This window comes from Tursiops truncatus, chromosome 1 (assembly GCF_011762595.2).
Source record: "Tursiops truncatus isolate mTurTru1 chromosome 1, mTurTru1.mat.Y, whole genome shotgun sequence".
Taxonomy (NCBI): domain Eukaryota; kingdom Metazoa; phylum Chordata; class Mammalia; order Artiodactyla; family Delphinidae; genus Tursiops; species Tursiops truncatus.
Genome location: NC_047034.1, coordinates 178,238,994 through 178,259,628, shown reverse-complemented (window position 1 = coordinate 178,259,628; position 20,635 = coordinate 178,238,994). Strand labels below are relative to the sequence as shown.

The following is a 20,635-nucleotide window of genomic DNA, read 5'->3' as shown; positions in this document are numbered from 1 at the left end:
AGGGCCCAGGAAGGAGGCTCCTGGGAAGGGGAGGTACGTGTTGGGCGCATCCCCTGAGTTGAAAGGGGCCACAGTGGACCTTGAATCCCTAAGTCCCTGGCTACAGATGTGGGGTCCACAGACCACCGGGTCTGTCCGCTCCTGCAATGCAGCGTTGATGCGCCTTGGGGAGTTCTTCTGGGCTGGGAGTGGAGAAGCCACAGCGCTCATCAAATTCTCAGAGGCCTTAGACCCAGAAAAGGTTAAGAACCAGCCTTGCCTCTTAGCTTCCTACGAACACCCTGTGTTCAGAGAAGCTGCCCTGCCCTTCGAAGACACAAAACCAAAACCAGGTGTCAGCTGAGCACAAGTCTGGGAGGAGTATGGATAGAAGATCCAAAGTCAGCCTGATTCAACTCTGCAAAAAAGAAATGAACAGCAGGCGTTGCCAGTTGCTGTGATAGCTCCCGGGCACTGTCCCTGTGCTTGAGCAGACGAAGGAAGCTTACAGACTATTAAGACAATCTCTACCCAATCTCCACCCTGCTGTGGTGGAGGTACAGAGGGTGAGGTATCCAGAAAGGCTTCCTGGAGGAAGAGGTGTCGAGCCTGTGCCTGTCGTCAAAGAGTAGGTGGAGGCTGGTTATGCAGAAATGGAGCTGGACCCTGAAGGAAGGAATGGGACTTCCTGAGATAGGAGAGTCTGGGTGCTGTGGGGCAGGAGCTCAAGTTCTGGGGGTTTCGGTGCATGGTTTCTGTGCCCTTTGCTTCCCAGGCCCCCGCCTGCCCTCCCACCGCCCTGGCTTCCCACAGCTTTTCCAGGTGCCCAGGCTGCGCTCAGTGGGGCAGTGGGGCCGGAAGCTAAGGGCCTTTCATTTCCCAGACATCTGGCATCCTGGCTTCCTCCCGCAGGGCTGGGCGCCTGCTCCAGGGGCTGTGATCAGAGGAAGCCCTGAGTGGCCTGCGGGCCCCTGCATCCCTTTGATTCCTACTCTGTCTTGCTCAGTGGCCGACGCTGCCGTCTGGACAAGCACAGACTCAAGCAGGAGCTCCCAGCCCGAGGAGGCCACTGTGCTGGTCGGTAGAAAGAACAGAGGGCTGGGACACAGGGAGGATGGCTCCCTCTCTCCTGGGCTACCCCATCCAGGCCACGGGCATGACAAATCTACCTAGCCCACTGCCTCTTGGGCATATTGCAAGGACGAATTTAAATATGAAATGGGAAGGCAGTTAGCCTGGGCGAAAAAGAGGTCACCAGATGTCTCGGCAGGACCTGAAAGCAGAGTCAGAACTGTGGCTTCCAGCCCCAGCTCTGTGCCTTGCCAGGCACACAGCTTTGGTCAAGTCACAACTTCACTGGGCTTTCGGGGTCCTCATTGCAGACAGAAAGCGCCCTGCCCAGCCTTGCCCTGCCCAGCCCTGCCCAGCCCAGCCCTGCCCAGCCCTGCCCTGCCCAGCCCTGCCCTGCCCAGCCCTGCCCTGCCCAGCCCAGCCCGGGTCCCCAGCTTGCATGGGCACCAAAGGAGCTCATGGCTAGAAAGTGCTGTGAAAAGAATAAAGTGCTGTGCGATGTCAGGGATTATCATTGTTATTAAGGGGCGTGATTACCGCAATCCAGAAAAGCTGCCATTAACGAGAAACCTCCTGTTCGTGTGGATTTAATTTCCTGGTTAACTGAGCGTCGGCAAGAAAAAAAACTCTCCGTTCCAACCCTTATTGAAAATCTTTTAAAATTATACCAGTGTACTTTCCTGCACCGGTCATGGAGTCGTCTCGAGTCCTTATTTATTAACGCACTGATTGAGTCACTTATTCATGTATTACTCTGGCTCTGATCAGATCCTAAAAGGTGACCGCAGACCCAGGCTCCTCCATGCCCTGGTCCTCGCGCCCGCCCAGGACTCGGGGTTGGGTATCCAGAGGGAGAAACCGAGGAGCCGTATCTGGCAAATAGCACAGGATGGGACCTTCCAAGTGGCTTTTCCAGAGTTCCCTGCAGCACCTTGCTATATTATTATGCACTTCCTTACGGTTCAAGAAATACTTTCTGATTGGGGTAGGAGGTTTTTCTGCGTTTATTCAGATGCGTTATAAAGTGACGCGGCTGCTTTTTTTTAAACAACTTTGTCAGGACTGACAAGACCCAATAAACAGCCTCACCCTCTGGGGGGCCACGGAAAGCCACAGAAGGGCCCGTGCTCTTTGCAGTGAAGCTGCTGCCCCACAGAGGCCCCCGTGGTGTGTTGCTATCAGAGCTGGTGCTGGGTGGAGAGCGACGCAGTCACCTTGAATTGGATCTGATGGCAAGAGGCTGCCCCATTTCAATAAAACCACTTGGGGACAAAACCGTGCTTTCACCATCTTCACGGGGAGAGTTCTTTCCATTCATAAGCTCCGAAGAGATTTCCAAGGAAGATTTTCCAGAGGTTCCAAGTGACAGCTGTCTCCTGGGCGATGCTTAGAGATGCTTGTGCAGGGAGACCACAGGCTGAGGGGCAGAGGGGCATCCAGCCCTTAGAAGTGGATGCCTTGGACTTCCCCGGTGGTCCAGTGGTTAAGACTCTGCGCTTCCACTGCAGGGGACACGGGTTCGATCCTTGGTCAGGGAAGTTCCACATGTCACGCGGGGTGGCCAAAAAAAAAAAAAAAGATGCGGGTGCCTTAAACTCTAGGAACTCCGTTTCCCCCTTAAGAAGAGGGTGGTGGTGATACCCATCAGGGACGTCCAGGGACCTGCAGTGAGGAAGTGCGTGTAAAGAGCGGAGCAGGGGCCGGTGCTGCTGGGGCAGCTGTGGGCGTAGGTCCGGGACATGAGGCTAGAGGGACATTTAACTTCATGTGTGGCCCTTAGTTACACATGAATCCGCCCACATGTAGAGCAGTGGGTCTCAACGGAGGCCAGTTTTGGCCCCGGGGGGGTAACAGGCAAGATTTGGGGGAGGGGGTGGGGTTTAATGGCATCTCACCAGAGGCCCGGGGTGCTGCTGGGTGGTCCCCCACCGGAGACAATGATCTGGTTCCACGGGTGAGTGGTGCCCAGGTTGAGAAAGCCCGGCGTGGAGATGCTCAGCCTGTCTGTACCTGCTGGGGTGACCTTGGGCAGGCTCCGTACCACCCTCATGCTACCAGTGTCTGTGCTCTCCCCCCAGAACCCTGACATCGTCCTGGTGCACTACCTGAATGTCCCGGCCATCGAGGACTGCGGCAAGCCCTGCGGGCCCGTCCTCTGCTCCATCAACACCGACAAGAAGGAGTGGGTGAAATGGACCAAGGAGGAGCTCATCGGGCAGCTGAAGCCCATGTGTGAGTAGGCGCGGCCGGTCGGCCAGGGCCACCCAGGCAGGGCCAGAGGTCCTCCGGGGCCTGGGGATCCGGGGGCGGGAGCCCCATTCTGCTCGGATGACAGTGAACTTAGCTGTTACAAGGACCCTGCCCAATTCCACCCGGTCCTCGGGGGCTCCCTATGCGACGGCCGGGACCCAGATATCAGCCCACGTTACAGATGAGAAACGTGGGTTCCAGAGCACAAAACCCGTGGGCGAGGAGCAGAGTGGAGAGCGCCTGGGACCTCTGCCTTGCAGGCCGCACACAGGGGCGCGGTGGCAGTCCGGGGAGGGAGAGGCCTGTGGCCCGCGGCCAGGCTGGCCAGGCTCCTGCCCTTGGCCCATCTGCTCCTGGACACGGGGCACCCTTGGCTCCCGGACAGGGAGGCACACAAGTAACGGGAACTGAGCTGGATTTCATTTTGTCAGCAAAGTGAGGCTGCCGGGAGCATCTGTCAGGAGCAGAGCTCTGAATGCAAAACACCGAGCGCGTCCGAAAAGCCGGGACATGGCCGGTGCCTGGTTTCCACGGGCAGCTGTCAGGGGCTCCCGGTGGCATCTCCTGCTGCCTGGACGGAGGGCTCAGGGAGAACAGACCCGGGGAAAGCCGTCCAGTGCACAGGGCCCTGGGTTCCGGAACACTGATCTCTGAGGCTCTGGGCAAAGACCTGTCATCACACTAGACCTCAGGGAGCAGGTCAATGGGTCGTCAGAACCTGTGGCCCCCTTGGAAGTCGGGCTGCGGGGAGGAAACACATCCAGGGAGCAGCTGAAATGTCCTTTCCTGGGCGCAGCGAATGTCCGGTCACTGAGTGTCCATGCTGAGGCCACGTGGCACCTGTGGTGACCAGCTCATCCTGAGAAGCCTTCAGTGCTCAGATGGGAGGATCCCCCCACCAGCCACAAGGTTGGGGATGGGGTCGGGAGGGACAGGGTTCTGAGTAGGGAAGTGGACCCCCAATAGGCTGATGGTCCAGCCCGCCCAGGGGCTGGACCCCAAGGCTGAGGTCCACCCCCATGCTGTCCTCCTCAGCCATGTGCCCGTGGGGAGGCTCCGGCCAGCTTGGCCTCGCTGCCGCCACCAGGAACTAAAGCCAGGAGGCCCAGGGCCTTCCAGGCTCAGGCTGTGCCCGGTGGAACCCTCCTCAACTGCAGCTCTGACCAGAGCCGTCCTGTTGAAGCCACCTGGTACCCTCAGGACGGAGCATGAGCTCCTGGGTGGGCCCGCAGCTCATCCGCCTGCAGACCCCACGCTACTGCCCCTGCCCAGGGAGACATCAGAATGAAGTCAGCCTCCTTAACCAGAAGGGGACACGCAAGCCTCTTCAGAGCTCTGCGGAGCACCCAGAAACTTGGGAAACATCCCAGCTAATTCCCGTGATCCTTTGCCACCTGCCGCTCCTCGGGGCCCCGCACCGTGCTGGCACGTGGAAGGCTCTCTGTAAATATCTGTGAGGGGGCTGGGTAAGCGTGGCTGGGCCCAGCTTGATCCCCTCTCCGCAGCACCTGACAGAGGCCCCCGGTGTCCAGGCCGGAGCTGCCCAGTGGCACCCCTCCAAGGCCAGGCCAGGGACTGGGGAGCAGGGCAGTGGTGCTGGGTCTGCTCTGCCGCCCCGCCCACCCGCGCCTTCCATTCCGTGGTGCCTAAATGTGCAGGGCTTGCACTTGACCTTGGGTTTCCTCCCCCAGAGCTGCCCACACTTGCTCTTTGGCAGAGCCTTGGCTGGGTGGGGGCAATGGCTCTGATAACCGCTGGCACTGGCACTGCGCTGCCAGGCCAGTCGAGTCCGGGCAGCCAGGCGCTGCAGGTGCGCACCTGGTTCTGGGACTGCTTCACTGTGTGACCTCAGGCCAATCACTCACCCTCTCAGAACCCTAGTTCCCTTTCTGGAAAGTGAGGGAAAGCATCCAGCAGTCTCTGTACCAAGTCCAGCAGCATCCGGCCCCCACTCCGAGGGGCCCAGCTTGGCTCCTGGGCCTCTGCAGACCCGGGTCCGAGGCGCTGAAGCCACTGTTTCATCCCATGTCCTGGGAGGTTCCAGAGACCGAGCTGGCCAGAGATTAGCCAAGGGGATGTTCCCGAGGAGAGAGATACCTTTCAAGGTGGCCACCCCAGGCAGAGGCTCTGGCCTGGGCCCTCCTAACGCGTCTCAACACACACCGATGGCCGTTCTCTTGTAAGCCACCCTGTGGCCCCTTGCCTCCCCATTCTTTTATCAGAGCTGCTTCCTTTTTCTCCCTTCATTGCCTCCACCCCCTTACAACAGCCCCCATCCTCAGAAGGGGCCCCACCTGGGAAAAGTCCCCCTCCCACACAGGAGCCTGTCTGAGTCCAACAGGAATGCCACCTCCCACAGCAGGCAAGGGGATGAAGCCATGAACTCCAGGGGCTGGAAACCAGACCTCGGTCCTTCTCTGATGCTTAACTGGAGGGAACTGTGAACGCCTTTTAAAAGTCTGCAGTGCATCAAGGAAATTATGTAAAACTACAACAAACACCCCATAAAGCTAATCACACTTGGGTCCCTGGTGCCCAGACACGAGAGCAGCGCGGTGCAGTCACTCAGGGTGTGCATGTGTGTGTGTGTGTGTGTGCGTAGCTCCGGTTAGACATGCACAGCCCGGAAACACAGCCCGGGAAATACGGCTCCAATAAAAGCTTTAGATGCCGACTGGGTTTGGAACACACACAGAGCACCAGCTACCCGTGTTCGGGGAAAGCAGAGGTATGCTGGGAGCCAGGAAGGCATCAGATTGGGTTCCGCAATCAGGCGTGCCACCCCAGCGCTGGAGCCAAACACGTTAGCTTCATCACATTTTCACATAAATCACATTCCTTCAAAGACTTCACAGGTTGACTTCCTGATGTTTCCAAATTTCTCTGCCCTGCAGCAGAGTTGTCAGTGGTTTAATCAAAATGTTGTGTTCATCGTGGGGAAGGAGACTCTGCTCCCCCGCCTTCGCCTCACCTGTTGACGATGGGGTGGGGAGATCCTACAGACGCCAACTTCTGAGCCAGACGGATTCCAAGAACCCCACCTTGATTCTTGCTGGGGTGCCCTTTAGTCCTATGGGGGCTTCCCTTCAACCTGCAAACTGAGGGATGCCTCCTCCAGACTAAAAAAAAGCAAAGACAAGGGGGAAAAAATTAAGATCTCTGATAGGAATTCCCGGTCTATTTCCAGCAACGCTTCCCGTCTTTTGCAGTCCCTTCTGTGGTATTTAGAATACGGGTCCTGCCGCTGTGACGAAGACAAAAAGAATAGTGGCTTAAAGCTTATTTCTCTTTCACAGAGAAATTCTGGGTTGATGGGGCAGCCTCACAGTGTCAGGGACCAGATCAGCCGCTCAGGCTCTTTCCAGCTGGTTGCTCTGCCATCCCTAGGGCGTTGCCCTCTTTATGTGGCCCAAGACGGCTGCTCCAGCACCTGCCATCATAACTGCATTCCAACCAGAGGGAAGGGAAGAAGAGATGGAAGGCAAACTTCATCCCTTTAAGGACGGGGGCCAGAAGTGGCACACAACGCTTCCACTCATATATCATTGGCTAGAATTTGGTCATAGGGTCACCCCTCGTTGGCAAGGGAGTCTGGGAAGTATAGTCTTTTCTAAGCACTACCATCCTAACTTCCTTTGGGGAATAGGGTTCTGCATGTGAGTCCTTCAGGGCTGAGTAGAGCCAAGTGCAGCCTAGGGAGCCTCCTGTAAGGCCTCAGCTGAGAATTGCTCAGCTCAGCTCAAGGCCTGAGGATGCCCGTCCGTCTGAGGGTTGGAGTTTATGGAACTCAAGTGAACATGATCTAAAGGTCAGCACATCTCATCCCGGAAACTCCAGGGTATGTTCCAGCGCAGCCGGTCTGAGAGACCACCCGCTTTGGACCCGGCGAACTGCCATAGTGCGAGTGGGGGCTGGGCAGGTGGGATCCGCTCCTCCCGGGTCAACCTTGAGTGGGAAGAATGATGGGCAAGACAAGCTCTGTGCCTCGGTCCCGCCAGCCTGGCGGGAAACTCGCTCAGTGATCCTCGGCTGCCCCGAACCACGGTGGCCCTCCACCCTCAGGGAGTCAGATGGAGCCAGTTCCCTTGGAGTGGACCCTCAACTCTGAGCTCCGCGGCTTTCTGCCCTGCCGCATTCCTTCGCAGCCCACGAGGGGACGGGATGCCAGCCGCTTCCCGGCTAGCAGGTGGTGAGGTTTTCCCATGCAGAGTGAGGGATGAGGGCGTGAGATTTAAGCTGTGTTCTCAGCCCTTCCCCAGCTGTCCCCCTCTCCCTGGGGCTCCGCTTGGAGCGCCCTAGCCGGCCAGGTGGCCCTGCGTTGCCCAGCAAGCCCTGGGCCTCCTCGCAGGCCTCCCTGGGCCCAGAGGCCACTGGTGGCTCCACCGGCTACCTCTGGGCTTGGCTCTGCTCTCGCTGCCTTCCTGGAGCCCCTCTATCATTGCTCAGGGGTCCCGGGGCCTCAGTGGCACTGGGTGGGCAAAGCAGGAGAGCTGGCTGGGGAGCCCCCTTGCCGACGTCCGTGCACACCTCAGTGCACACATGCACACACGGCCCACGACCCACAGGGACATGCGCGGGGACGCACGTGTGAGTCAGCAGGGCCAGGGCTGTTTTCTAGCCCCTCCAGCCTCAAGGCTCTCTCCAAGAGCCCTTCAACACACCACCACCGTCCCCTCACCGGCTCAGGTGGGGACACTGGCACTGTCTGGGCCACAGCAAGTGCCTAACCCTCCCCCTGAAAGTGGGTGAAGTGGCAGTGAGGGCGGGGGGATGGGTAGAAGGACAGCCCTGGGAGCAGGGGGGGGGGGTCCCAGCTCCTCCTCTGACCAGCAAGCGGCCTAGCGCGGGTCACCCCAGCCCTCCTAGCAGCATCGTCCTTCAGGGCGGGATGATCATGGGCCCTTCCCTGCGGCCCTGTGGCTGTCAAACGACATCGTGGACACAAAGTATGTAGGTGTCGGGGCTGCGTCGGAGCCAGAAGGCCGGTCCTCTCTCCTGAGTTTGAGGGCTCAGCCCCTGCTAAGCCCTGTGCTGAGGGGCACCGGCAAAGACCAGCTGGACGGCCCCTCGGGAACTCCTGCGCCCCCAACACCAAACCAGAACAAGCTTCTAGAACCTCTGCTCTGAGCTCAGCCCAGTACCAGCCCTGCAGAGGCTGCCAGGTGGGGAAAAGCCCGGGCCCTGCCCTCAGGAAGACAAACCCAAGAGGCCGGACCGGCTGAGGGGCCCGAAGCAGACGGCCTGAGAGCAGAATACACGGCTCTGCCTTCAAGTGCCCAGACATCCAGGAGACCCAGGCTCGGAGCAGTCGGGAGGCTCCCTGGTCCCCTGGCCTGGAGGGACGTGCGGGACAGACAGGAGGCAGGGAGGCTGGGTGGGCAGCAAGAAGGAGAGAGCAGGCAGGGGTGCACACAGGTGTGCGCTGAGGTGACTGCAGTGAGCCTCACGTTTGAGGCTTAAAGGGCACACTGAGTACGAAGTGATGGAAATCGCATGGAGGGAGAGGTGTAGATGTCATGGGAGCCGTGTTATGGGTGCGGGTAGAGGCCAGGTTGAGTGTGAGGTGGTTAAGGTCATGTTGACGGGAGGGTGGGGGGAGGCGGAAGTCACGTTGAGTACACGGGAGTGGAGGCCATACTGAGGAAGCCGTGTTGAGTGTGAGGCAGGAAGTTATGTCAAGAATGAAGTGATAAAGTCCAAGTTGGTAGTAGGGATGGAGGCCATGTTGAGTGTGGAGAGGGGTGGAGGCCATGTTGGTAGTGAGAGTGGAGGCCATGTTGAGTGTGGAGAGGGATGGAGGCCATGTTGGTAGTGGGGATGGAGGCCATGTTGAGTGTGGAGAGGGATGGAGGCCATGTTGGTAGTGAGGGTGGAGGCCATCCATATTCAGTGTGGGGAGGGAGGCCACGTTGAGTGTAGGTGGGCAAAGACCAAGCCAAGTCTAAGGTGATGAGGGCCATTTTGATGGTGGTGGAGCCCACGTTGAGTGTGGGGTTCAAGTGTGCCCCCCTAGCTCCCCGAAATCCTCAGTTCTCCCAGTCACCTTGGTCCCTGGGCTCCTGCAGCCTGTAGGTGTTCCAGAAGCCAGGGTGTCAGCCCCTCCCCGTGCGCCCTCCGGAGGAGCACAGCCTCTGTGCCTCCGTGAGGCCGGGACGGCAAAGGCAGGGTGGCTGGAGACAGGAACCCCCTTGCTGAGACGTGGCTGATGCGGCGGAGGCCAGAAGGAACAGACTGGTTCTCAGCGGCGTCTTCCAGGAGCTACTCACCCCGCAGGTTAAGCCAACAGTGAGGTCCCTCCGTCTCCAGAGCCCCCAGCCCTTCCTCTGCCTGCTGACCTCACTGTTGCCACACCCAAGCCTCAGGTTGTATGTCAAGGCGCCTGTTGTTTTTTCATCATTTTCCAGACAAAGACCAAAGACCCAGTAAGAGGGGCGGTGTTTATTTGTTTTGCTTTTTTGCTTAGATTGTCATCCTGGTGATTATAGAACATCAAGAAGTAAAATCAACAAAGGCTTTCCTTTCTGGGACCCACACCAAACCGGTTCCTGGTCGCCTAGCGCCACCTGGTGGCCTGCAGCAGCAGAGCGGCTCAGAGACGTGACCTCTCCGGAGGCGTCCCACTCCCCAGGCTGGGATGGGAGCAGGCAGGCAGGGGGCACGACTCACCCCTGCCTGTGGACCTGGTGCCGGGAACCTGCTCTGTGATTCTGGGTCTGGGAGGGGGATGGGGGGGCTGGAACAGACAGAAGGGGGCCCTAGGGAGCCTCCTCTCCCATGCGGTCTATCCTAATCAGGCATAGCCTGGCCGGTTGCAGGTGGAGGGGCTGGCAGCTTAGCCCGTGACCGGGAACGCATGCTTCAAGTCTCAGTCTGGGTGATGGAGGGGCACTTGCAAAGCAAGTCGCATAGCTGCTGCCCCCATGGAGCTGCACGCGGGGGTACCGTGAGTTGGGAGGGAAAGGTGGGGGGTAGATCAGTCCAGGGAAAGGGGAAGCTGTTGTCACCCAGGGCTGGAAGGTTTCTTTCTGGCCAGAAATACCCAATTAGCAGCCTTTTCCAGTGTTCCCATCTCTGGAGTTAGACTCAGGGTAGGAGTGAGAGACCAGGAGTCAGGGAGGAGAGTGTGCATCTCCAGGCCGCTCACCACGGGGGCTCAGGGAAGACAGAGCAGCTGTGGTTCCCCCACCTCTCGCTACCCACCACCCCCTGCCAGTCCTTCAAGGCCCGCAGAGCCTGGGCACAGACATGGGCTCAGTGCCGGCAGCAGTGGCCCGTATCAGAACCTCCGGGGCAGGTTGATAAAAGGCAGGGACCTAGGAATGTTTTTTTTGTTTTTTTTTTGTTTTTTTTTTTTGCCATGAATCTTGCGGGATCTCAGTTCCCTGACCAGGGACTGAACCCGGGCCAGGGCAGTGAAAGCGTGGACTCCTAACCACTAGGCTGCCAGGGACGTCCCAGGAATCTGAAGTTTTTAACAAGCAAGATTCTCCTGCTTTTTGAGAGATCCTAGCCTAATGCAGTTTCCAGCGAGAAGCCAGCCAAGGAGCCCTGTTGCAGAGATCAGGGTCGGCCCCTTTTTGGGGCCACAGGCCTCTTTGAGTATCAGCTGATTCTCAGATCCATGTGGAAGTGAGGCTGGCACCGGAGGCAATGCTGACCTTGAACTTGTGCAAAGAGTAGGGTGTATCACTTCTGGGTGTTTCAGGACCCCGTGAAGTCTTTCCATAGACTCTGGATTAAGACATGGTACCAGCCCTAGAAGTTTCCTTGGGTTGAAAGTTAGATGTTAGTGTCAGGCACATAATGGGGTCTTGCCAGACACTTACCGACTTGAAGTCATGAGAAACCCTGGAGTCCCATAAAGGGAAGCCCATCTGCATCCCCGTGGCGGGCCCAGGGCCCAGGACCGCAGCTCTTTCCCTAAGTGCAGAGGCGTTAATCAGTGGATGAAGCCCGTGAGGCCCAGAGGTTCTGCCCCGCCTTGTGCCTGTGTCAGCTGGATTTGGAGTCACGGAGGGAGGCGGTTCAGTACACAAGGGCCTGGGGAGGATTCCCCTGTCCATCTTGCTTGTCTCTTTGGTTAGGAGCTGCAGGGATGAAGAGCAGGCAGCGTGGGTCTCCTTACATCTCCCTCTCTCTAGGACGCCTCCCAGGCACCGCCCAGCCTGGCGCAGGGGAGAGCAGGCAGTGCAGAGGCAGGAAGAGGCAAGGCTGATTTGTTTTCTTTAATTGAGGTAGAGTTGCTTTACAATGTTGTGTTAGTTTTAGGTGTACAGCACAGTGATTCAAATGTGTACATATATATTCTTTCTGTCAGATTCTTTTCCCTTCTAGGTTACTACAAAATATTGAGTATAGTTCCCTGTGCTATACAGTAGGTCCTTGTTGATTATCTATTTTATATGTAGTCGTGTGTATATGTTAATCCCAAACTCTTAATTTATCCCTCCCCACCTTTCCCTTTTGGTAACCAGGAGTTTGTTTTCTATGTCTGTGAGTCTCTTTCTGTTTTGTAAATAAGTTCATTTGTTCCTTTTTTTTTAATTTATTTATTTTGGGCTGCATTGGTTCTTCATTGCTGCATGGGGGCTTTCTTTTCAGTCACAGTGAGTGGAGGCTACTCTTCGTTGCAGATCGCTGGTGTCTCATTGTGGTGGCTTCTCTTGTTGCAGAGCACAGCCTCTAGGCACATGGGCTCAGTAGTTGTGGCCCACGGGCTTAGTTGCTCCGCGGCATGTGGGATCTTCCCAGACCAGGGCTCGAACCCGTGTCCCCTGCATTGGCAGGCAGACTCTTAACCACTGTGCCACCAGGGAAGCCCCCTTTTTTTTTTTTTTTGAGATTCCACATATATGCAATATCATACCATATTTGTCTTTCTCTGTCTGGCTGACTTCACTTAGTAGGATAGGCTGGTTTTAAATAGGGATTACTTCCTTTTCCTGCTCTGCTGGAAGGATCCAGGCTTGTTTTGCAAATGTGCCTTTCTCCCTTGGGCTAAATTTTATTTAGCTGGTTTGTCCCCCACATCAGAGAACTGAAAGAGAAGTACTTATTTTGACTTCCTGTCCCTCGCTGGCTACTTGCCCCCTCAGGGCCGCTTGGGCGCCGTGCACTCCCTGCTGTCACAGAATCCCCTGCTCCGACTCTGCCGTCCACTAATTCCAGGAGCTTTGATGGGGGTCCCTCTGTGCTGGTGGGCAGGGTGTGCCTGACCACCTCCCAGAGCTGACACAGCCCTGCTCATGCTGGGGGGTGATTTTGTTAAACTTAGAATTTGTTGCCAACATTTTAATCTCCAGATTTTCAGCTTCTCTTTGAAAATTGAAGGTTCTGGTAGGAGGCGAGAGACAGCTACCCCTTTCTAGGGCGCCGCCTCCGGGCACACGGAGGAGGGATCTGAGTCCAGGGTCTCCCAAAAGCAAAACGGAGACCCTTCGGAACCCAAAAACCTGGTCCCCTGCCCCCGCTGCTAGTGGCCCGGAGGGGCTGGCGGACAGGTGGTCACTCCTGCCACCTAAGCCCCTGGGCAGAGCCTGGGAGAAGAGGCTGCAGTCGCGCCTAAAAGAGAAGAGAATTCAGACCCCACGTGGTTCCCAGATGTGGGAGAATGGCTAAAGCTTCTTCTCCCCCCCCGCCCACTGCCAAATTGGGCTTCCATCCAACATTGCTAGACAATCAGAGAACTTCAAGCACACTCACGCTCTCACTACAGAGCAAAGAATTCCCGGCCTCGGTCACAATGCCACTCAGCAAATCAGGAGATTCTGCGAGACTCAAATCGCTCCACGATGCACATCCTTGGCCCAGTGAGCGGGGCCGGTGCGGAACCGCTCAGCCAGGCCACTTTTTATGCCACTGAGCTTCTAGGAGATTGCCTGTGAGGTCAAGTGCAGAGGTACGGGGAACTCCATCCCCACGTGGCCTGAATTTCCTGCTGGTGCGGCCTAAGCGGCCCAAATCAGCTCCCAGTTGGGAAGCCCTTCTCCCCACCCCTCCCCTCCGAGGTCCCTCCCACCTGGAAGAAGTCCTCAGACCCTCTGCCTTTCCCTGGGCTTGTTCACTGTTGGAACGAAGCCGATGCCTCCTGGTAAAAGATGGAAAGGGGGGTCTTATGCCCCACGTCCCCTGACATTCAGAACCAGGAATTACAAGCCCATTTGGGACACAGCCCATGCGTGCCCGCGCACACACACGCCACCGCGTGCCCGTGCACACACATGACACTGCGTGCCCGCACACACACACGCCACCGCGTGCCCGCGCACACACACGCCACCCTGTCCCCGCTCAGCCTCCACACTCCTCGAAATGAGATTTCTGAAAATGTCCTCAGGACCAGTAGGAGAAGGAGCTGAGGGTGAGACGGGGAAATTGAATCATATGTGGGTGTCTGGATATGAGAAGTTAAATCTAATGAAAATTTTATCCAGTTGAACCAAGAAATCAGAAGCCGGGCCTTTACTCCTGTCAACAAGAATACAGTGAAAATTAAACCAACGCGGCTGCCATCTCCCATTGACCTTGTTGCCATGGAGACAGCCTTCTAGTGTCAACAACTGGGGGACATCCAAACAGGCTCGTTCACTCCTGGAGAGGCGTCTGGCGGCCCCTCTCCTGCCCGCCTCTCTCACGTGGCTCCTCTGTAGGGTGACCACAGGACCGGGTTGCCTGGGAGCGTCCAGGTGACACCATTGTCCAGACAGATTATCACAGTGCCCGTTTCCGTCTCCAAGGGGACCTGTCTGGACAGCAGTTAAACAGTCACCTCTGTGTAGGTCTTTACAGAGAGTTGAGTCCCCGGGTGGGAGCACGGGATGAGTGCAGGCTGCTGGGGGCCAAGAGAAAGGCCCCCCAAAAGCCTCTGTCGGGAGGTGGGGGGATTTTCTTTGTCACCAACATGCCACTTGTCACCTGCTCGACACAGCACCAAGAAACCTCTTCCTGTGTAAAGAAAGCCAAATGTCTATCCCGGCAGGGGCCACATGTGCTGTTACCGTGGTGACCCAAGCGCCAGCCGATGTGCCTATATCCTTCCAGAAGTTACAGCCCCACAGAGACTAGGAGGGCAGGCAGCTTGCTCTCACCAGCTCCTGGGGCTGCCTCAGCGTGTGGGGCCTCCCAGAGTAGGCCTTTCTGACCGTCTAATTCCTTTCCAAAGTGTTCCAGGCATGACGTTTCAGAGCAGAAAGGGTCCTCTCACTCGGGACCCTCAACCCTGTCCTGACTCAGATCTCCTGCGGACGCCACTGAATCGGAATCCGGGGTGTGGGACCCACTTGTGTCTTTGAAGTCCCTTGGGGAACAGAGATGTGTCATCAGGTGAACCCGTGGGAGGCACCCATTTTACAGATGAGGAAACGGAGGCCAAGAGGAATCAAAGATCTTCCCAAGATCACACGCATGTGAGGAAAAGAGCTGCGGCCACTGGGACCCCTGACCCCTGGCCAGCGTGGTCCTGCTGGCCTGTCTCCCACAGGCTCTGTTTTGTTTTGCATTTTTTAACATTTTATTTATTTATTTTGCCACGCAGCATGCGGGATCTTAGTTCCCCCACCAGGGATCAAACCCATGCCCGCTGCAGTGGAAGTGCAAAGTCTTAACCACTGGATGGCTAGGGAAGTCCCCCCCCGCCCCCGCCCCGACAGGCTCCGGATGTTCTTGAATCTCAGCCCGTCCCTCCTGTACCGCTAGCCAGGCACTGAGCTCAGAGGTTCTCCCTGCCCTTCAGGAGAATTCTATCACTGCCTGGGGCAGCCACCTCGGGAAGCATTTGAGGCTTCAGAGGACAACCAAGAAGACCGCCTCTGGGCCCCCCACACACATCCCAGCCCCATCTGTGACTCGGTGTCCCCTACGCACCCCAACCGACCTCCAATGACTAGAAATCCAGGCAAGGAGCCAAACACTGCTCCCACGATCCCCACGTTCTCTGGGAAGAGTCTAGCTTTGGGCTTCCTGTCTTTCATAGAAATTTCCCATAACTTCCCCCGGTGGGCTTCAGTGAACGAGACCGGGGACCCCTCCGGGAACCCCAGCGGCCCAGGTTCAGATGCTGAGATGTTCTCCCACGGGCCTCCCTCTCTCGCCTCTTCTCCTCCAAGAGCAGGTGCACAGCAGGCCCTGCCTCTCACTTCCTGCCCTACCCTCGGGAGGCCCAAGGCAAGCTTCCTCTGCTCTGGTCTGGGTGGCCGCACATTCCGGCTTGGCTGCCCACCTGGCCCTTCAGAGGCAGCCGGCACCCTCCGTGGTCAGGGCAGGAGACAGCTGGGTGGGCGGCGGGCTGGGGGACAGAACCTGGCCTAGCCCCAGGGGGTCTGGGTTTCCTGCACACTCACCAGCCCCCCAGGAAAGCGCGGCATCCCTCTCTCTAGGAAGTGAAGTGAGTAGAAAGAATCTCGGCCTTCTGATGGGAGTAGCCCTCCCTCCCCGGCCTGTGATTAACCGTCCGGCCATTCCTCGGTCCAGGAGGGATGCAGCCTGGGAAGACCCATCCGAGGCAGTTGGCTCAGTGGAAACGGCAACCCCTCCCCACCCCCACTTATCTGCTGAGTGACCTTGGGCAGGTTCCACAACTTTCCTGAGTCTTGGTTGTCACATTAATGAAACGGGACAATAATTCGGCCTCGAAGGATCATTGAGAGATGAGAGATGTAATCTCTAGACCAATGGGTCTCAAATTTGAGCCAGCGTCGATTCCCCTGGAGGGTAGGACACAGATCTGGGCCTCCTCCCCAGAGTTTCTGATTCATCACAGGGCGGGATGGGGCCTGGCAATGTGCATTTCTAACATATTTCCAGGTGATTTCACGGCAGCTGGGACCACCCTTGGAGAACCACTGCCCAGTGCCCTGTCCACAGTAGATACTCAAGGGTAGTCAAGGGTAGATATTATCGTGATTTATTTCTTTTTATAATGGAGTCAACATATAAAGAACGTAGCACAATGCCTAGCAGGTAGTGTCGGTTCAGTAAATATTAATTTTGTTATTATTATTGAGATATGAGCTCTGCTTACAGTTCATTGGGGGAATTAATGAATGGATGAAACAAAACGGGAGCAGTGCTGGAGAGGGGTTGAGTGACTGAGAAACCACCCATTCGTTTATTCACTCCACCAGTCTTCGCTGAGCATCTGCTATGTGCCAGGCATGGTTCGAAGCATGGGGGCTAGAGAAGGTCCCCTCGATAACATCCTGTCCCCATGAGTCAGACTCCGGCTCCAGTGGGGAGGAGAGCTAGAGCAACCGGGAGGGCCTCCAGGGGGAGGTGAGGCTTGAGCAGGCATGTGCTGGATGGAAGGGTAAGATTTAAAGGGGCAGCGAAAGTGGTGCCAACGCTCAGCCTCTGTGCACCGGCGCCGAACAGAATCTCAGAAACAGAAAAGAACAGCTTTATTGCTTCGCCAGGCAGAGGGGGGCACGGCGGGCTCCTGCTCCGAAAAACTCCGTGTCCCAACACGGGAGGATTTGACGAGGAGTTTTATAGCCATAGTTCAAGCGTGGGGTTGCTGATAAGATTAGAGTGTGTGCAGGGGCTGCACCCCTCCAATCTGGTCTCAGGTGGTCTCTTGATGAGCTTCTCTGGTTCCTCTAATCTCGCCTCAGGTGGTTGCTTGGCTGTTCCTCCCTTGTTTAGCAACTGTTCAGATCTGCCCTTTGGAACCCAGGGAAGGCCATGGAGTCTGGAGTCTGCTCCCTACAAACGAGAAATGGGGGACAGAAAGGTTTCTGTGCCCAGGAGCCCCACAGGGTCCTGCTCGGTTTCAAAAGGAGGCACTCTGGAAAGATCTCAGTGCCCCCAAACATACACACCCAACGTGTGCTGCACAAGGGCAGGGTGGGTCTCTCCCAGGGGCATGTAGGGCTCAGGCCTGAACCCTGATGCCAGCTGGGGCTCCCATAACAGAACACCACAGATGGGGCAGCTTAAACCGTAGGCATTTACTTCTCACAGTTCTGGAGGCTGGAAGTTCAAGATCAAGGTGTGGGCAGGGGTGGTTTCTGTTGAGGCCTCTCCCCTTGGCTTGCAGACGGCCACCTTCTCGCTGTGTCCTCACATGACCTTTCCTCTGTGCGCTCGCCCCTGGTGTCTCTTCCTCTTCTTATAAGGACACCAGTTCTGTTGGATAAGGACCCACCCTTAGGACCTCATTTAACCTTAATTATCTTCCAAAAGGCCCTATCTCCAAATATACTCAAATTGGAGGTTAGGGTTTCAACCTAAGAGTTTTGGGGGGGTACACAATCCTGTCCATAACAGAGTGACTGGGCAGCTCAACCTGGCCTACCTGGCCAAAGCTCTCCACCTACAACCCCCCACAAGGCTGGGATGGAGCAGGCATGAGCCAAGTGGCCCTTAGCTGGCAGCTGGCCCCAGGCAGGGGTGGGGGTAGAGGATTCACCCCCATACCTTCCCCAGCCCCTTCCTCCAGATCTCTGTTACACTCTTCCCAGTGGCTGGCTGCCTCTTGGGTGAATTGCTCATCAGAAGATGCTCTCCAAAGCGTGGCCCCATTCTGTTGTCACTGATTTCCTTTTGATTATTCAGACTAGTGTTAGCCCGGCTGCCCAGCTCTGGGAGGTCGTCAGGGTGAGTGTCGTGCTCAGGCCACGTCAGCACCGTCGGCTTGCAGACCAGTCCTCCCACGGGGCCTGCTGCACTCCGCCTGGCAGAGCCAGTGTCGGGCCCAGGTGCGGGGTCCCTGGGCAGCAGCAGAACTATGGGCGGAGCCGCAGAAGTACCCTGCAGCACCCCACTTTCCTCTGGCCAGTGTGGCCCTCTGGCCACTCCTGTCCTGTGCAGGCCTGTGAGGAGTCACCCACGCCCGCCTTCTCCCTCTCTGGTACCTTCCTTGCCCCGGCCTTCCTGGGCACACAAGGCAGGCCCCCCTCCATCACCTGAGCAGCCCGGGAGCACCGTCCAGACCTCCTGCATGGGGAGACTTAGAGGCTCCCCGGCCAGGGATTCGGCAGGAAACACTCAGGCCACCCCCACCCCCAGGCGGCCGACTGTGGCCTGGGAATGAGGAGCCCTCCCCCGAGACTCAGAGAGCAGAGGGGATGAGGTGGCCCAGAGCCACAAAGAGGTGATTTGGGCGGGGGCTATTCCCTTTTCTCCTTCTGTGCCCTCCGCCCCAGTTCATGACCTTACCTTTCACCAACTGTACCTTCAATGGGTTTCCCTTTAGCTGCTTTTACGAAGGAGGAGAGGCAGTGGAGGGGGAGGGGGCCAGCGTGCGTGTGTATCAACCTTCCTTCCATAAAGCACGCTTTTCCCAATAGAAATCTCCTTTCCCATTGATTCATTACGTGTCGGGAAGCGGAGCGTGACATGTTAAAAGCCGTCTTGATAGTATTTGATATTCGGTACTAACAGCTCACCACCTCCGAGGAGGGGGCTCCTCTCCCCTCCCCCACCAGAGGGGGAGGGAGGCAATTTGCATATTGGATGCGCTAAGACAGTAGGTAATTTGCATTAAGTATCCAGAAATTCTCTGCTTGCAATCTGTCACCCTTCACTGGGTTTTCATTTTATAACCTTCACAACATGAGGAGACGAACAAGAAGCAGGAAGAACGCAGGAGCGGCGCCCGCACGGGGGCTGGAGGAGGCTGGTCTGAGCGGCAGTTGTCAGCACTGGGGGGGCCTGGTCCAAAATGCCAGAACATTCCAGCAGAGGCGACGGGCAGTCCGGGGGTTAGCGAGCCCACCCAACGCCAGCACCCCAGACCTTTGGGTGGGGTGGGGTCCTGCAGCCAGAAGCCAGAGGTGGGGCTGCCTGAGCCTAGCTCACGTCTCCAGGGATTCAAGTTCAGACTCGGGTGGGCCGGGAGAGGGTTCCCTGAGGACACCTGGTCTGGCTTTGCAAGGAGCCCTGCTCCAAGTCCTGCACATGTAGAAGCGCCCGTGATGACTCTGGAGATGCCTCTGGTCTCACACTTGCAGAATCTAAAGACTCGGCCTAAGACAGAGCCCTGTGTGTGCCATCCTGACTGCATGCGAGGCACTTGCGCAGAGCTTTCAAGAGAAGTCGGGCGCCCCTCCGGAGCCCCTGGGCTGGGACAGGACATCTGTGTACAGCGGTTTGGGTCCTGCCCTCTGGCCCCCACCCTCAGCCCCTGTTTTCTCATCTATAAAATGAGGATTCTGGAAAAGGTCCTCAGCTAAGGGGGGCCCAGGTGTGAGGACACGCCCTGACCCCTAAGTCCTGCCTGGGCCAGGCCCCTTCTGCTATGATCTGTTTTCCATATTGGATTTCCAGGTAGAGGTTTATTTGCGAAAAGTGCTCCGCAGCTATGATGAGGTTTGCAAACCCCTGGCTTGGGCTGTCCCTTCCAGCTGCCTGAGCCAGCGGGAGTGCAAGCTTCCTGGGGCTGCCGGAGATTTCCCCGAGGGATCCCAAGGGGCGGCGCCATCCACCTGCAGAAAGGTGGGTGCAAACACCCAACCCCTGGGCAGCGGAGCTAGCTCGAGGCAGAAGCCACTCAGCCACCATCCCCTCTCAATGACCCGCCAGAATTCGGGACCTCCAGGAGCAGGGCTGGGGCCCCAGCGCTTTTGAAGAAATGAGCGGCAGAGCCAGGAAGACCTCCCGAGGGGCCAGAGCCTCATCAGAATGGAGTGGAGGCGAGGATCCTGGGCAAACACCTGGGCAGGTGCATGGAGAGGAGAAGAGAAGCGGCGGCCTCAGGGGGTTCCCAGCAGATCACGACCCTCACACCGGGGTTTTCTTTGAAAAACCACTGAAGTTCTACATGAAAGCGCAGGAGCACACAAGGAGCTGAGGCAGGAGACGGACGGCGCCGTGGAGCTCTCCCTGCAGCGTTCCAAGGCTGAGCCTCCTGTGGAGGTCACAGCAAGCAGCTGCCTTCCCCGGGCCTGTTCCCAAAGCATCGGCCAAGCTGCCAGGGCAAGGCCGGCATCGCGTGCTGTGTGTCGCCGTCGTTGCCATCATCAACATTAACGGTTATGACAACAGCTACTCTTGGCGGGGTCCACACGGAGTGCCAGGCAGGAGACTGTGTTTCCTCCGGGCCACCCTGTGAGGCGGATACTCTTGTATTCCCATTTTGCAGGTGAGGAAACTGAGGCTCAGAGAGGTTTAGTGACTTGGCCAAATTCACACAGCAAGTACAGAACAAAACCTGGACTCCAATCCACATCTGAATCCAGCCCAGCTCCTACCCGCTGCGTAGACTCTCCCTGTGTGTCTCCTTGTGCCCCTCAGAGAGCAAAGGCAGGCTCTGCGAGCTGTGACAGTTCTTCCCATGGAGTCCACGTGAGATCAGGAGAAAGCAAATTGTTCTTGCGCTGGCAAAGCCCCTGGCCTCTCT

General features: G+C 57.3%; 1 protein-coding gene across 1 annotated transcript in view; it reads left to right on the top strand.

Moving 5' to 3' along the window:
- LOC141278795 (calmodulin-binding transcription activator 1-like) overlaps nt 1-20,635 on the top strand; it is a 193,653-nt gene that overhangs the window by 150,635 nt on the left and 22,383 nt on the right. The window contains exon 5 of the mRNA XM_073805330.1: nt 3,129-3,282. Coding sequence (XP_073661431.1) covers nt 3,129-3,282 — 154 coding nt within the window. The remainder of the gene's footprint in view (nt 1-3,128; nt 3,283-20,635) is intronic.